This window comes from Chlorocebus sabaeus, chromosome 10, assembly GCF_047675955.1.
Source record: "Chlorocebus sabaeus isolate Y175 chromosome 10, mChlSab1.0.hap1, whole genome shotgun sequence".
In the NCBI taxonomy this organism is placed as follows: Eukaryota; Metazoa; Chordata; class Mammalia; order Primates; family Cercopithecidae; genus Chlorocebus; species Chlorocebus sabaeus.
Window position 1 is genome coordinate 77574517 of NC_132913.1, and position 18583 is coordinate 77593099.

Consider the following 18583-nt stretch of genomic DNA (forward strand, 5'->3'; position numbering starts at 1 on the left):
AAAAAAAAAAAAGATATTTAAAGTTATTTTAAGGCATAGTTAACCACCCATGATTTATATTAATGGCAAGATTAGTCCCTCAATGCATAAACACAGACACACATAAACAATTCAGCTTGGTGCTCGAAAAGTAAATATTCCAAAGTAAACAGTTAATAACCACAGTAAAGAAGACAACAAACTCATAAAGATACACAATGGGGTGACGTGACTGATGTTTACACAAAAAGTCATGGATTTAAATCTAACCAGAGGGAATGAGTAAGCTCCTGCCCAGAATAAACACTGCATCACAGTATTGGAGAGTACGTGATAGCCTACCACTATCACTCAGGATAAATGGTGCTTTGAAATAGCACCACTTCAATTTCTTTTGTTAGAAATTCAAGTAGATTTGTCATCACACATGCTTTCAGTATGGCATAAAAGTTACTATTATGACTATTAAATAAGTTTCTTAATGTATCTCTGGGACCACATGCATTAGATTAACAGAACGGCAGGCTGCAAAGTAAAAACAAAGACTTTTTACTATGTTTCCCATAGTAATGGGCTCATATTGCATCTTAATACAGATTAATATATTGATTATATAATAATATATTTTAATGGACTAACACATAGAGATTAGCACCAGTTTTTGCTATTGGGTATGTATAATTCATGTTATTTTTAGACAAAAATGATATTCAACAATAATTGAGAGAAAATATTTAACTTATTTACGTATTAACAGTCTACCACTCTAGGAGGTCCAGCCCAAAATTAAATTCATCTCCCTTCACTCTCCCCAGCTCACTCCATAGCCACTCTTCTTCTCAAATGTTAGTAAATAGTGCCACCATTCATCCCATGGCCCAGCCTAGAAACCTGAAAGTCATTCTTACTCACCTTTATCCATCACATACAATCAATCCATCATCAAAACCCATCAAGTCTTTTCCAAAATCTCCCTCTTAAATCTAACTACCTACCTTTTCATTATCTCTACCCTACTTTTCTTTCTTCTCTTTTTTTTTTTTTTGAGAGGGAGTCTCGCTCTGTCATCCAGGCTAGAGGGCAGTGGCGCAATCTCAGCTCACTCCACCTCCTGGGTTTCAAGCGATTCTCCTGCATCAGCCTCCCAAGTAGCTGGGATTACAGGTGCGTGCCACTGGGCTCAGCTAACTTTTTGAATTTTCAGTAGAGACAGGGTTTCGCCATGTTGGCAAGGCTGGTCTCACACTCCCAACCTGAGGTGATCCACTGCCTCGGCCTCCCAAAGTGCTGGGATTACAGGCATGAGCCACCAAGTCGGGCCTCTATCTTACGTTTAATCACCATAATCTTTCACCCAGTTCCCTGCAACAGCTTCCTAAATAATCACTTTACTTCAATCTCACCCTCCTCCAGTCAATTCTTCATACCAGAGTTATCTTTCTAAAATGCAAATCTGTTCTAGACATTGGCCCTGCTAAAAAGCACTTAATTAGCTCTCCATATTGATATGAAGATCAACTACTTAACATGTCCTATAAGAGAGCTGATCTGGCTTCTTGTTTACCTCTATGGCCTCAGAATTTAGCCCCTATCTCCTCCACAGTCTAAAATGTAGGCACACTGAACTCTGCTCAAATATGAATTCTCTCATCTCTTTTTCACATATGCTATTATCTTCCCACTCACACACTGTCATTCAACACTGCATCAAACCCTTACACAAATGAACCAATCATATTGCATTCTTTTACTACTCTCGACTTTTCATTAAATTCCTCCTTCCTTAAGTCTCAGCTTAAATATGACTTCCTCCAAGAGGCTTTCCCTACACTACCCCCATCACTACACTATTCACACATACACACAGTTAAGGCTAGTATTGTTTAATGTATTTCCAGACTACCCCATATTTGCCTGTTTGGACAGTAAGCTCTAGGAGAAAGGAAAACATGCCTGTTTTGTTCAGTATTTTATCACCAAAGCACAACCAGTATCGAGCACATCTAGACATCCAATAAGTTTTGCACTTTCTTGAGTAAAATAGTTGAGAACAATCTCAAATGATGGCTAAAGTCATTAATAATCAGGTTCTAGTTAGTTTTGAAGCTCACATATCCATATATCCTCAGGGGAATGAGCTCATTTTACAGGCAAAGAGCCCTCCTCCACTTTTCTTCTCTGAAATACTTTCATGCCTCAATAAGAAACAGAAACCTCTAGACCAAAAATCATCCAAACCAACATGGTCGGGGCAGAATCAAGGCCAGATGAGAAAGGCACAGGGCGAAAGGTGCCTGCCACTTGACCTCGAATCTAGGGTGATTTCATATTACAAATGAAAGGAACCCAAAACCTGACCAATATGGCCACAGGAAATGGCCACGGGAAAAAAAAAAAAAAAACTCCCTGTACATCTCAGAATCTGTAAGTTTGTCAAAATTGCCAAGAATATCTATACTTCTAGCAAGTCAAAAATTTCCCAGAATACAATACCTTAATGGGGAGGCAGGGGGACAGAAGGCAGTGAAGTCAAGTTCTTGGTAAGAAAATGAAAGCACTCTCCAACTTAGACATCCCTGGGCTAAAGGGTAGATGGAAATGGGTTACAGTAAAGTAGAAAACAGGGCTCTATCTAATAAGACAGACAAGTGGTAAAATACAATTAAACAGACCATCTGTGGTATATTGCCAAGCACCAGAGGAACATCACTTAGATGATAATCCATTACATCTTGAAAAATCAATATAACCCAATGCTTACCTGTTTTAAAAAAAAAAAAAAAAAAAAAAGTCTCATTAAGACACTAAATGACCCTGAAAATTTACTGTAAGAAACTACGCAACTCAAAGCAATCCTACGGCCAGGCATAGTGGCTCATGCCAGTAATCCTAGCAATTTGGGAGACTGACCAACATGATGAAACCTCAACTCTACTAAAAATACAAAAATCAGCCAGGTGTGGTGACACACGCTTGTAATCCCAGCTACTCGGGAGGCTGAGGCAGAAGAATTGCTTGAATCCAGGAGGTGGAGGTTGCAGTGAGCCAAGATCACACTACTGCACTCCAGGATGGGTGACAGAGCAAGACTCCGTCTCAAAAATAAATGAAAATATAAATAAATAAATAAATAAATAAATAAATAAATAAATAAAAGCAATCCTAACTCTCCCCTAATAAGACAGAAGGAAACCTAAGAGAATCTCATCTGGGAATGAGGAGAGATCTACCGCTCTCTATCAAAACAAGATATCCATCCATACTTGGAGAAAGTTCAATAATCAATATACATAAAAACGAATGCATATAAACATACACCCTATACACTTAGAAATCCAAGGGAAATTTCCCTCTAACTTTCCTCTCTCAGCTTCTGCTGTGTTACTGATATTTCGGTCTTAAAGAAAGCTCTTTTCATATCTTCCAGTTTTTTGTTTTTAAAAAAAAGAGATTTAAATGACATAGGTGAGTGGGAAGAAGTATACCAAAAGAAGCTGAACTCACAAGTTTCTCTAAAAATCTTAACTTAATAAAATTATTTCATCTCTTCTTTCATAAACTCTCAGGTTCTCTCTCTCTTTTTTTTTTTTTTCCTGTATCAGGGTCTCAGATGCAGTGGCACAATCATGGCTCACTGCAGCCTTGAATTCCTAGACTCAAACAATCCTCCTGCCTCAAACTTCCCAAGTAGTTGGGACTACAGGCATGCACCACAATGCCTGGTTAATTTTTTGGAGACACAGAGTCTAGCTATATTGCCAAGGCTGGACTTGAACTTCTGGTCTCAAGTGACTCTCCCATGCTGGCCTCCCAAAGCGCTGGGATTATAGGCATGGGCCACTGCGCCCGGCCTCTCAGGTTCCATACTAAGTAAAATAAATGTTGTTATGAAAAACGCAGCACTTTATTATTTAATTAAAACATGGTTTCTTAAAATGTCTTCTATTCACCTGTCACTAATAGCAAAAAACAGAACACCTTTTAAAACTGAAAAAGGTACCTATTATGTCTAACAAATCTTTGCAATATATTAACATAATTCAATCTTTGAGTACTGTTCATTCTTTTTATGAAAATAAGAACATGTCTTCAATGGCATTAATCAGAGGCTAAACATAATCTGATTCAGTAGTTCCCATTTAACTGAGCACTAGTCAACTTTCATGTGGGTGGTTTGTACTGCAATAAAGTCACTGGGTAATGTATATGCTCATTATTTTTATTCCATTCCAGGTCCTACTTCTCTAGTCATGACAACATGCCCTTTCTAAAATATGCTTTAAAACTTAATTTTCTATTATTGATTGTGGGTGGGGGGGCGCGGATTTTCCCCTTACCCCTGAGTTATTAGCTGGGACTGCTGTAACAAGACAGACCAACAAGAGAAAAACAGTTTATTAACATGTACACCTCATGTATACATAGGAGATTATCCAGGGAGAAATAAGAACTCTCCAAGAGGGGGCCTAGAACTCCAGCTTACATAGCAACTTCAACTAGAAAGAAGAATGTGAAGGAAGGTAACCACAAAAAGCATGGTAAATAAGAGAAACGATTGTTTTGTAGATTTAAGTTGGTGCCTCTGTTGATAGGAGTCTCTTGCCATTTGGTCATCCTTCTCTTCCCCAGAAAGAGACACTCTTACAAATAGAGATTTCCTTTCTAGGTACACATTTCTCTTACAAAAAAGTAACTTGTACTGTTTTCAGAGATGACCCTGTGTCTACTGGTTCTCAAAATAATCTGATCAAAATAATCCTTATGCCAAAGTGGCATATTTAGGGTGGCATATTGTGGTCTCCTATAATCACAAAATCCTCTCACTAGCAGCATCTTAAAAGCACTTTGAGAAACACAAAAACAATACCATATTGTACCGTATTTTGAGTTAGGTTGGGGAGCCAACTTCATTTCTATTCTAAAATGTAAGAGGTGGTGGAGAAAAGGAAGACTAGAGGGAGAGAGAGAAGGAGAGAAGAACCTAAAATGTTCTTTAAATCCAATTCAGTTGGGGAGGGAAATAGGAGTGGTACTACATGTATGAAACAAGAATTTAAGGATTTTCCTCTGTTCTATATCTACTTAATTTTATTTTTTAAACAAATCTGCATTTCTGTTATATTCAAGGAATCTTCAAAAAGTTCACGGAATATGCATTATTACAAAAAAACTATGCATGAACTTCAAATTTTTTTGTATGAACATAAACTCTTACCAACTTGTCATAACATACCAGAACAGGATCTAGCTTGAGGTCCTAAGAGGGATAAGACAGCGTTTGAAAGAGCCCCTATCACAGCAACATGAATTCTGCTAAAATTGAAGAAAGAACAAATATCAAATTTATGGTAAAGCTTGTGTGGAAGAAAAGTAAAATCTCTGGTGAGTTGTGAAAAGTCTGTGAGGAAAATGCCTCAAACATATCAACAGTTTACAAATAGATAACTCATTTTAAGAAGGCATGAGAAAATGTTCAAGATGCCAACAGTGGCAGACCATCCACATTAATTTGTGAGGAAAAAAAATTCATCTTGTTTGTGCCCTAACTGAAGATGATCAATGGTTAATGGCATGAACAATAGCTAATGCCACAATTCTTTTATAATTGGTTGTTTACACAATTCTGACTAAAAAATTGAAGCTGAGCAAACTTTCCATCCGATGAGTGCCAAAGTCATTGGACCCAGATCTGCTGCAGACAAGAACAGATCTTTCAATGGAAATTTTCAGTGAGATTGCAATCCTGAAGCATTTCTTTGAAGAACTTAACAGGAGATGAAACCAATATGATCCTGAAGATAAAGCACAACCACAATGGCTACCAAGAGAAGTGGTCCAGTCAAAGCACAAGCAGACTAGTCAAGAGCAAAGGTTGGCAACAATTTTTGGGGATGCTCAAGGCAGGCTGCTGGTTGACTTTCTGGAGCACCAAAGAACTATCATAAAAACTTAGCCAAAGCTTTAGCAGAAAAACGCCCAAAGTTTCATCAGAGACTCCTCATACACTACGTAAATGCCCCTGCTTATTCTGCTCATCAAACAAGGGCAATTTTGAGAGTTTCAATGGGAAATTATTAGGCATCCACCTTATAGACCCGATCTGGTTCCTTCTGACTCCTTTATGTTTCCTAATTGATATAGATTGGATATCTGTCCCCTCCAAATCTCATGTTGAAATTTATTCTCCAACATTAGAGGTGGGGCCAAATGGAAGGTGTCTGGGTCATGGGGGCAGATCGCTCATGAATGGCTTGGTATATCCCCACAGTAATAGTAAGTTCTCGCTCTATCAGTTCATACAAAAGCTGGCTGTTTAAAAGAATGTGGCGTCTCCTTTCTTTCTCACTCCCTCTCTCGCTATGTGATATGCCAACTCTCCTTCCCCTTCTGCTATAACTGGAAGTTACCGGAAGCCCTCACCAGGAGCAGATGCTAGTGCCATGGTTCTTGTACACCCTGCAGAACTGTGAGCCAAATAAATTACCCAGCCTCAGGTATTCTTTTATAGCAACCCAAACAGAGTAACACACCAACCTTTAAAAATCTGTAAATGGCACCCTTTTTTCTTCAGTTACCAATATAAAAAAGACTGCATTTACTTAAATTCCCAGGACCCTCATTTATTTAGGGATGGACTAAATGACTGGTATCACTGCTGACAAAAGAAGTATCTTAAATTTGATGGAGCTTATGTTGAGAAAAAAAGTTATTTTTTATTTCTATCTTAATTAATTCCATTTTTCCACAAACTTTTTGAAGTCCCCTCATATTAGCTTAAGAAAATGCAACCCCAGATGTTTTATATAAAGGGCAAAAGGATAAAAAAATTTGTCTTCCCCAGAAACAGAATAAATTGAGTCATTTAAGTATCTATTCATAAAAAAATTGTTTCAGAAACACTGGAATAATTTCACATAATTCTGATCTACCATGTGGAGAACTCAGTAACATTTTTATTTTACTGTATTTCAAAAAACTGAGTAAATGTTTGAATTTCTAAAATCTTAAAGATAACAGAATTTGGCAATCCCAGGACTCTACAGAATGCTGTGCTACTCTTCATGGTGGGTAACAAGAGAAAATAAAACTGTCATTTTCTATACTGGAAAAAAATAATACCTTCTATAATAAAAACAAAAGGAAAGCAGGGGGAACCAAGCTCTATGGTGCCATCTTTTGGACTGTACAAATTCTTAACAAAATTCTTTCTTACATTATTGTAAGAAAAAATGTATTGACTAGAATCAAACAAGTACTATTCCTATGCCTTTTAAGGCGGGTGGATCACTTGAGGCCAGGAGTTCAAGACCAGCCTGGCCAATGTGGTGAAATCCCATCTCTACTAAAAATATAAAATTAGCTGGGTGTGGTGGCAGGGGCCTGTAATCCCAGCTCCATATTATTCTCACAGTTCTTTCTGTACTAGGGTATGTTAAATAAGCAGAAGTCATTGAACTGAGACTGTCTCTCTGCACTTTGGGTTCCTGCATAAAAAATTGCAAACTTAGTATAGAAATAAACTGAAACCTAATTTAAGAGTATAGTTTTGTAACAAACAGCCAAGTTTCAGCCAATCATAGGCAGCCAACTGATCAGACCATACCCATACAGGGTGAACATCTCATCACACCATGCCCAAATAAGGCAAATGCCTTGTGGTAGCCAGTCAGGTAATTTCTCTAATTTGCTTCCACATTCAGCCTATGGAAGCTCACTGCTCATGCTGCAAGGTGGAGCTCTCTCAACCTCTTCTGGTTCTACATGCTGCTGGATTCATGAATTGTTCTTTGCTCGGATAAAGTGTTAAATTTGTATGAAGTTTTTCTTTTAACAGATTAAAAATGTATCTATACTAAGCCTACACTAAGCAATTACGTGTAATTCTAAAATTCTACTAAAGATTCTGAAAATAAGGGCTTTTTGAACAAACTGAAGTCTGAACACCTTACAAAAATTGTTTCTAAAGTGAACTCCTCTCCCCCTAGAATCATCATTATCTGAGAACTTGTTAGAAATGCAAATTCTTGGGCCACATTCCAGACTAAACTAGAAATGGGGCAAGGAAATAATCTGCTTTTTTTTTTTTTTTTTTAAGATGGAGTCTCTGTCGCCCAGGCTGAAGTGCAATGGCACAATCTTAGCTCCCTGCAACTTCCACCTCCCAGGTTCAAGCAATTTTCCTGCCTCAGCCTCTGGAGTAGTTGGGATTACAGGCCCCTGCCACCACACCCAGCTAATTTTGTATTTTTAGTAGAGATGGGATTTCACCACATTGGCCAGGCTAGTCTTGAACTCCTGGCCTCAAGTGACCCACCCGCCTAGGCCTCCCAAAGTACTAGGATTACAGGCATGAGCCGCCATGCCCAGCCAAGAATCTGCTTTTTAACAAGCCCTCCAGGTTATTCTGATACAAACTAAAATGTGAAAAACAGTCTTTGGGAGATTTAGAAAAAAGTCACTGGAGACACAACCACACACAAGAACCTGCTGAGCAGCAGTTTTTAACCTTACCTTCACATTGGTAACACCAGGGAGCTTTAAAAATCCTAGGTCTCATCGCACCACTGCACTAAAGCCTGGGCGACAGAGCGAGACTCCATCTCAAAAAAAAAAAAAAAAAAAAGCCTAGGTCTCACTCCACTATCCAATTTGATGATTATGGGAGATAAGGAAAGCCTAGGCACTGGAATTTTAAAAAGACTCCCAAATGATTCTAAAATGCAAACAAGGTTGAGTGCCACTGATCTAGAGGATTACATTTTCAGAAGTTAAGAGTTCATAAAACATCTTATATTAAGAAATGCCGGTGTCTTAAATTTTCTGTTGTTGTAACTGAATATCTGAGACTGGGTAATTTACAAAGCAAAGGAATCTATGTCTTACAGCTCTTCTGGAGATTGGGAAATCCAAGGTTGAGGGGCCATATCTGTTGAGGGCCTTCTTGCTGGTGGGGACTCTCTGCAGAGCCCAGCAGCAGTGCAAGGCATCATGTGGTGAGGGGGCAAAAGCATGCCAAACTGGCTTTTAAAACAGACCCATTCCCATGGTAATTAAACCATTCTTCCTGTGATAACCTATTAATCCAAGAATGGATCAAACTACTCTACCCTCAGGACCCCATCACCTCTTAAAGGCCTCACTTCTTAATACTGTTACATTCAGGATTAAGTTTCAACATGAGTTTTGGTGGAGACAAATATTCAAACCATAGCATTCCATCCCTGACCTCCCAAACTCATATCCTTCTAACATACAAATACATTCACTCCAGCTCCATATCCTCAAAGTATTAACTTGTTTCAGCACCAACTCAAAATTCCAAAGTCCAGAGTCCCATCTGTGAAGCCTGTGAAATCAAAACAAGTTATCAACTTCCAAGATACAATGGTAGGACAGGTACAGGGTATACATTCCTGTAAAAACTAAAGTAGAGGTTCCTCTTCAAAGAGATTTTCCTCCCTGTCTAATTAGGAATAAATAGTAAATTCTCTTAGAAGCAAAATTCATTCAAAGACCTGTGCTAACATTCTTAGATACCTGCTAGCCTTAATAAAGAAATCAATGTACTTTGTGTTCTTAGCTCCCACAATTTAGCCTAAATATTTGCCCTGGCATGCTTATACTGGTACAAGCAAGCATTAGGTCATAGCCTGTTCCTCTTCCTTATATGGAGGTGTTTTTACCTTGCTCAGCATTCCACAAGTTACTTCCTCCTTCCTTTGTTCTCCTCTGCCTTTGCCTCTTTTAGAAAGTTCCAATCGGGACAAATACAGAATGTGAGGTCCCATTCCAGTCAATGGAAACCGGACACAGCAGTAGGGTGAACGTGTCAGGTTATAAATGATCCTGTCTCCTCTGTTCGCTGTACTCTCGTGGCAAAACTGCTGGCAAGTGTACTCTTTCTGCATAAAGTAAAATGGCCTTGCTGAGAAAATTAAATTTACGTTCAAGTGCTATTTCTTTGCAGCACCGGGGAACAAGCATTTCTAACACTCCCATTGTAAAAGGCAGAAATAGGCAAAAAGAAAGGAGTAACAGGCCTCAAGTCTAAACCCTGGGAAAGAAGACATTAACTCTTAAAGCTACAGAGTAATCTCCATTCCATGTCTGAATCCTGTGCACACTGGGGTGGGGTTGGGGAGGTGGGCTCGCAAGGTATCAAGCAACTCTACTCCTAGAGCTTTCTGGGCTCAACCAGTTAACAGTAGGTAGCTAGGCAGACATGAGCAGGGCAGAGGACTCCCCTACACCCAGAATGTCAGGTGACCATCAAGTGATGGTCACATGGTTGTTAAACTGTCTCCCCAAAATAACTGGTCACAGCTGGCAGCAGGGAAAGGCAGTCTCCCAGCAGATAGAAAACACCTGAAGCTGGTGATCAGCAGCTTCCCATTAAGATCTCAGGAGTTGGGCGAGTGGGCCCAAGCATGTGTACTAAGACGCAAAATGGCAGAGTTTAACTGGTATATGACCTTCCTCTAAAAATGTTCAACTTAGCAAGGCAGAAATGCCTCAAATGAGCATGCGCACAACTTGAGTAAACACACTGAGCATGTGGTCCCTCTGGAGTGCTGGCAGGCCACTACACATGCGGACAGCCCATCCCAAGGAAAAATCAAGGCAGGAGAAACTCAAACCCCGAAACCACGCCAATGTATAAAACCCCAAGTCAAGGGCCAAACAGAACACTTGAATCTCTCAAATTGCTTGCTTGGCCCTCTTCCAAGAATACTTTACTTCCCATTGTTCCTGTTCTAAAACTTTTTAATAAACTCTCACACTTGCTCAAAAACTTGCCTTGGTCTCTCACTCTGCCTTACGCCCCTTGGACAAATTCTTTCCTTCGAGGAGGCAAGAATCAAGTTGCTTCAGACCTATACAGATCCACCACTGCTAACAAGCCCACACTTCAGCTCTCTCCAGTTGAAGTTACAAACTGGTGCCATGCGCTGTCAGTGGGTCACAGTTCTGGAATCTCAAGGGCAGCTCTAGCTCTGACCTCACAATTCCACTTGGCATTCTCCAGAACGGGCTCTCTGTGGTGGCTCCACCCCTGCAACAAGTCCCTGCCTGGACACCAGACTGTCTATAATACATCCTTTGAAATCTAGGTAGAGGCTCACATGACTTCCTAGCTCTGCTTTCTGACAGCCTGCAGAATTAGCACCACATGGATGCCACCAAGGCTTATGGCTTACATCTTCTAGAGCTGCAGGTCAAGTTGCACCTGGGGCCACTTGAGCCATAGTGGGGACAACTGAGGAGCACTATGCTGGAATTCTGGGAGCAGAGGCCCAAAGCAGCCCTGGGCAGTAAGCTTATAGGCAGAGGCCCAAGTCCATCACCCAAAACCATTTGTGCTAGAGCTCTGGGCCTGTGATGAGAGAGGGAGGCTCAAAGATCTCGGAAATGCCTTGAAGGTCTTTCTCCCATTGTCTTGATAATCCCTTCTATTAAGTACTACTCTCCTTAGTAAAAATTGCTGGGCCACACCTTGGTTTCCTCTCCCAAAATATTTTTTCACTCTTTACATGGCCAGGCTGAGAGTTTTCCAAATCTTTCTGCTTTCTTTCCCTTTTGATTATAAATTTCATCTTCAGTCATTTTTTTCCCTCTCACAGCTTAATGTAAGCTATTAAAAGTAGCCATGCAGCAGCCTGAATGCTTTGCGGGTTAGATAGGTCTTCTTCCAGGCATTCTAATTCACGGCTCTAAAATCCTGAATTCCATAAAGCCCTCAGACATGGACCCAATCCAGCCAGGTTCTTTGCCACTTTATTACAAGGATGCCCTTTACTCCAATATCTTGTTCCTCATTTTCATCTGGGTCCTCATCAAAATGGCCATTACTGTCCATATTTCTATTAGCATTCTGCCCAAGATCACTTAAAAAATCTCTCAGAGGTTCCACATTTTCCCCAGCCTTGTCTTCTTCTGAGCCCTCACCAGAATCACCCTTAATATTCCATTCACAGCAATACAGGGTTTTTTCTATCCTGCTCCTCCAAACTCTTTCAAGTGTTTATCCATTACCCAATTCCAAAGCCACTTCCACATTTTCAGATATTTGTTATTAGCAACACTTCTCAGTATCAATTTTCTGTCTCAGTCCATTTTGTGCTACTGTAACAGAATACACAGACTGGGTAACTTATAAAACAAAATTTAAAGGCCGGGCGCGGTGGCTCAAGCCTGTAATCCCAGCACTTTGGGAGGCCGAGACGGGCGGATCATGAGGTCAGGAGATCGAGACCATCCTGGCTAACACAGTGAAACCCCGTCTCTACTAAAAAAAAATACAAAAAAACTAGCCGGGCGAGGTGGCGGGCGCCTGTAGTCCCAGCTACTCTGGAGGCTGAGGCAGGAGAATGGCGTAAACCCGGGAGGCGGAGCTTGCAGTGAGCTGAGATCCGGCCACTGCACTCCAGCCTGGGCGACAGCGCGAGACTCCCTCTCAAAAAAAAAAAAAAAAAACAAAAACAAAATTTAAAAACGAGTTTATTTAGGTGATGGTTCTACAAACCGGAAAGTTCAAGATTGAGAGGCTGCATCTGGCAGCTTCTAGTGAAGGCCTTATGTTACATGAAAACATGGCAGAGAAATAGAAGAGGTACCAGGCACACGTAAAAAGCCCAAAACATAGGAAGCAACCTTACGTTACAACAACCTGCTCTCGCAGAAACTAACATTCCCACAAGAGCTAACCTAGTCTTGCAAGAAAGATACTAATCCATCTTAACAACATAATCACCTCTTAAAGGCACTACCTCCCAACACCACCACATTGGAAACAAGCCTCAACATGGGTTTTGGTGGGGACAACCCATGCTCAAATCACAGAAGTTTGTAAATCAGACGTGAAAAGTGTGGCCTTCAAAACCAAGATAAATACAAAACCCCACTACTATAAAAAAGACTGTTCACTTCCAGCCTGTTGTTTACCCTTTCAAAGGCTATACAAGATGTTTATTATTTAGGGTATAATTGTTTAAAAATTTCTCTATAACTGTACATTCCTAGTTGTTATGGGAAGGCCAAAACAAAAAGAAAAGGTAGGATAATCCTTGCCCTTTCCAGACCATCTAATGCAAGAGGGAAGATGAGATATAAAGTAACAATAAAGTACAAACACCAAATTTAGAGTACAGACTGAAAGCACTGACTCAGTGGAAGAAGAAATCACATCTAATTGTAGTGTAAGTTGAGCATCCTGAATCCAAAACTCTGAAATCTGAAATGCTCCAATGAGCATTTCCTTTGAGTATCATGTTGGTGCTCCAAATATTTCAGATTTTGGAACATTTCAGATTTCAGATTTTTGGATTTAAGATTTAAGTTGTTAGATATGAGTTCTAAATTTCTCCTCAAAGGATCAGTGTCAGTATGTTCAATTCTTTGCCTTCTACTTTTAAACTTAACTTCCCCATAACGCAATCTTTTTCGATTACCTGCTCCACCCTGACTCATTCCAATTTACTGCTCTGCCATAACCATTTTTTCTGCCAAACCACTCACCCCATCACTCTCTTTAAATTAGCCAATCAGAATTAGTTTAGCCTGTCTGGTCTAACCCTAGCCAACAGGGGAATGACACAGCAGCAGGGGCCATGTTTATCAGGAATAAGAACTCCTTCTCCCTTCCTTTTCCAGGTGTGTGCTCACCACTGCTCCATCTGTAAGGGCACACCCTTCTATAGAAGTACATCACCTTGCTGAGAATTAAAAATATGTTATATTCAAGTGCTATTTCTTTTGCAACACTGAAACTTTATTTATAACATATTGTAAATATTCCAAAATCCAAAATACTCCTGGTCCTAAGCATTTCAGACAAGAGATGCTCAATCCATACTATGTATGACTATTAAAAAAGAGGGTAGAACTTCAGTCTTTAAGGATGCATGTGGTTGGGCATACCTGATGGAAGAAAAGACACAATTTTTTTAAGGGAGCAGATAAAATATAGTATAAAACAAACTTTCTCAGGGGTTCCTCATCTGAACCACAGATCACTGCAAATGATGTGATTATATTCTCAATTCTTCCAAGGATAGTACATAACTAGTACCATTCAAGAAGCACAGGACAGAAATAGGAACTAATTTATTATATTCAAGGGATGGCTTAGAGCCCTATTTCTCAAATTAACACGACTCAGAATTACTTGGAGAGCTTGACTTGTTCAAACAGACTGCTAGGCCCCAGTCTCAGGACGGATTCTCTAGGCAAACTCAAGAACATTTTAGGGCATTAAGACTTAATCCTCTGGTGGAATTCTGGTTAAGAAAGGCTGATATAAAGTATATATTTATTTGAAAGTTATTTATGTTCTTTAAATACTGAAAACAGAGACCAGTATGAAGAAGCAGCAGCATGTTCATCTAGTCAAGACAACATTATCTTGGTCTGTTTCACTGCAGTCTTTCTTTTGAAATAAATATTCTTGGTTGTTACACATGAGGAATATATACAAACACTATACCAAGCTATACAAGCCCCAGTACTGAAGAACATGGCCAGTGCATTCAGACATGCTGTGCTAAAGCAATATAATTCTCAGGCTTCTGTAAAAAAATGGAAGTTCTGACCACTTAATAGCACTAAGGGCAGTTCACCAATCCTTTCATATCAGAAAGAGTCTTGAGTTATAACTTTAAGTGATCTCTTGGTCAACTAGACCAAATAGTTATTGAAATATTCTCAATAATACGTCAGCAATATATTTACCATTCCTGATAATATTTTTATTTTATATTTATACTAATAACAACTTAGTTGGGGAGAAAACTCTTGGATCCTAACTACTTCACAACTTCTCAACCCATTGACTTCTGTCACACTGTGTAACAGAGCAATCTGAAGAAATCTGTTTATAACATGCATTCACTAATCACCCCATTTACCTTGATTCCTTGGCCTGACTACTCACAGTTAGCTTTTTTCTCTCAAGGTTTATAATTTTAAAAAATCTATCTGAGCTTTTATCTAGGTGTGGGTCTCTTTTCGCTTATCTGAAATTCTGTGTTTCCTTTAATTATACATATCTGAGTTTGGGAGTTTTTGTTTTTACTTAAAAGTCTTATTTCACCATATCTGATCATTATTTCTGTTCCAAGTGTTTGATTTACTTTCAATGGAGTATGTATCACTCCTTTTTTGGGTTCCCACTAACTTTCTTTCATAGTCATTACCTCAAAACACTCATTTTCATCACTTACGTATTTTTTTTTAATGCTTTGTGAGAGTTTCTCAAGTTTACTCTCCACAGATACTTCACTATCTGTAATATTAAATTCATCTCTTTCTAATCTAATGCCATTAAAACAGAATGTCAGTTTTGCTACTGTGTATTAGTTCCCAGTCATCCTCCCTGTTATCTGTTTCCCTTTTTCAACTTGTAGCCCTTTCATCTGAGTCTGCTCTCTCCTTATGGGATTTCTTTCCTGTTTAAATGGGGTCACATTTATTTTTCACGCTGTTGGGTATGCCCATTGTTTTTTGTCTTCATTTCCTCCTGGTTTCTTTCACATTCACAGGGCAGCTCTTCCTTCAATGCTTCAGATTCTTTCCCTTCCTCTTATTCTACAGTATTTTTTTCAGAGAGCTTTCATCTTCCCCAGGTTAAAGCACAACCAAACCACACTCAGTTTCTGCCAAGCAGAGAGGTACAGATCGCCCTTGCTAGTAGAATCCCTTCCCAAAATGATGTGCAAGATCTAAGCAATTCCCGGTCCTTATTTAGGGTGGTTCTACTAGAACAAAGTGGGGAACTACCTGTATTCCAAATCGTTCCTTAAAACACTGAACAGGTGGAATTTCAAAAATTCCACCTTTTGGCCTCATACTACCTACCTACCTAGCCTCTACCTACCTGGGCCCTACCTACCTATGTCCTACCTATTGTCATGGCTCAGGACATGCTACCCCAAACTATGGCCACTTGGAGGCCACTGTGACTTTCCCCCCACCTTTCTGTGGGACAGTTGGCCATAAAGAAGTTCTCTAACCTACCTCTTCTAAAAGTATGTCTTTTTTTTTTTTTTTTTTTTTTTTGACACAGAGCCTCGCTCTGTCACCCAGGCTGGAGTGCAATGGCATGATCTCAGCTCACTACAATCTCTTGGGTTCAAGCAATTCTCGTGCCTCAGCCTCCCCAGTAGCGGGATTACTGGTGTGCACCATCACACCCAACTGATTTTTGTAGTTTTAGTAGAGATGGGGTTTCGTCATGTTGCCCAAGCTGGTCTTGAACTCCTGGCCTCAAGCAATTCACCCACCTCAGCCTCCCGAAGTGCTAGGATTACAGGCATGAGCCACGACACTTGGCCTTGAAAGTCATTAAACCCTCATGTGACAAGGGCCCCATTCTATACCTGGAGGAAAGAAATGTTACACAGAGAGGCCAAGAAGAATCTCAACAAACAAGCCTACCTAAGTTCCCCCATTTATTAGTAATGAATAATACCGTTTTGTACAATCATACTTCTATGCTTTGTTCATTGTTCATGGCCATCCATTGTTCATTGAACTTACACACGAAAACACAGTTTTTCCTGGATCTGTGGGTCTTTGGGTCTTCATTTCTGAAGGCTCCCATGTTATGTAAAACTTTGATTAAATAAATGTGTTATGTTTTCTCTATTGTTAATCTGTCTTTTGTTATACGGATATCGGCCATGACCTCTGCAATTGGTGAGGAAAAGACATTACTTTTTCTCTCCTCCACTACCTTTCTAGGCTCAGTTCAATTCACCATCTTCTCCATGCAGCCCTTTCCTGCCATGAAGACCCATTCTGACCCCTCACTTCTTTAAAGGCTAATCTTTGTCAGTACCTTACAATTTACCAATTGTTTTGTAATTATTTCATGTTTTCTCTAACTCCAGGTCAAGTTAATCAATGTCAGTTACATTTTAGACTTCTCTGTAATAGCACAGAGGCAGAATATTTGTCAACTGACAGAAATGCAGTTACAGAGAACTTCATAAAGAATCCAAACACTTCCACTAAGGTGAAATTTTGAGTAATAGGTACAATTTAGGCAACCAAATCTCTAATGCTGAATTAAAAAAAAACTCAACATTCTAGTTTCTCTTCTGAAGCTCCTGAAAACAGTTTATTTTTAAGTAGAAAAAAGGCTCTATATATTAAAAGATAAAAACAGTTTCACTGCTTTAAAAAACTTGCTAATTCAAAAAATTAAAATAGCATATAATGTGTGTGTGTGTGTATTTTTTTTTTTTTTTTTTTTTGAGACAGTCTCACTTTGTCACCCAGGCTGGAGTGTAGTAGTGCAATCTCAGCTCACTGCAAGCTCCACCTCCTGGGTTCAAGCAATTATCATGCCTCAACCTCCTGAGTAGCTGAGATCACAGGTGTGTGCCACCATGCTCAGCTAATTTTTGTATTTTTAATAGAAACAGGGTTTCACCATGTAGGCGAGGCTGGTCTCAAACTCCTAACGTCAAGTGATCCGTCCACTTTGGCCTCCCAAAGTGCTGGGATTACAGATGTGAGGCACCATGCCCAGCCATATAACATAATTAAGAACATAAAATATTCTTTTGGGCTGGGATAGTCTAAAAGTGCTACAAGCAAATATTATATCTCAAATCTGTCAGGATCCAAAATCCACACAATTATGTTTCAATGAGGTCTATTATATTACATTCATCAGCTCACTTCTGTTTAATAATTATTAACTTATTTTTAATACAACTCACATCAATGATCGGAGTAAAAAGTCTACTTACCCCACCCATTGTAATTCCATGAATAAGTGCAACATAAGGTTTCTGGCAAGAACCTGAAAGAAACAGAGCTGTAATTTTAGTTACAGTGTTTATAATACATTCCCTTTTTCTAAAAAAAACCCACATTATATATACTCAAGATTCTCCCTAGGAAATTTTAGCAGGAAACACCAAAGATGACTAAAAGTATGGCTTATAAAATATGTATTTTTAAATGTCAATCCAATACAATCCTATCTATTCGTTATCATTTAACAACTTAACCTTTGATTTTAAACAAAAAACCAGTGCCCAGTGTGGTGGCTGACACCTGTAATCTAAGCTCTTTGGGAGGCCAAGGTGGGAGGATTGCTTGAGGTCAGCAGTATGAGACAAGTCTGAGCAATACAGCAAAACCCCATCTCTTAAAAAATATATAGCCAGGTGTGGTGGCAAGCACCTGTGCTCCCAGCTGCTCAGAAAGCTGAGGTGGGAGGAACACTTGATCACTTAAGCATAGGAGGTTGAGGCTGCAGTGGGCTGTGATCATGCCACTGCACTCCAGCCTGGGCAACAGACCAAGAGCCTATCTTTAAAAAAACAAAAAAAAAAAAAAGGAAGAGCTATGCTACATTATGGTTGAGAAGACTCCATCTCAAAGATGTCAACTCCCTCCAAATTAACCCATAATTCATTCTAAGTCTAATCATAATCTCAGTAGAAACTTTTGTGAAACCAGATGAAACAATTCTAAAATTCATATGGAAGACCCAAAGTCCAACAGCAGCCAAGACAAAAGACATGTAGAAAACGCATCTCAAAGAATTTGGAAACAAAGTAATGATGCATAAACACTATGATCTATCCATTCT

The 18583-nt window shown here is 39.4% G+C and overlaps 1 protein-coding gene across 2 annotated transcripts in view; it reads right to left on the bottom strand.

The window, feature by feature from the left end:
• The window catches only part of HIBCH (3-hydroxyisobutyryl-CoA hydrolase), a 118573-nt gene that overhangs the window by 64245 nt on the left and 35745 nt on the right, over nt 1-18583 (bottom strand). For both annotated transcript variants that reach the window (XM_007965642.3, XM_007965645.3), the window contains one exon: nt 17733-17785. In XM_007965642.3, coding sequence (XP_007963833.1) covers nt 17733-17785 — 53 coding nt within the window. The remainder of the gene's footprint in view (nt 1-17732; nt 17786-18583) is intronic.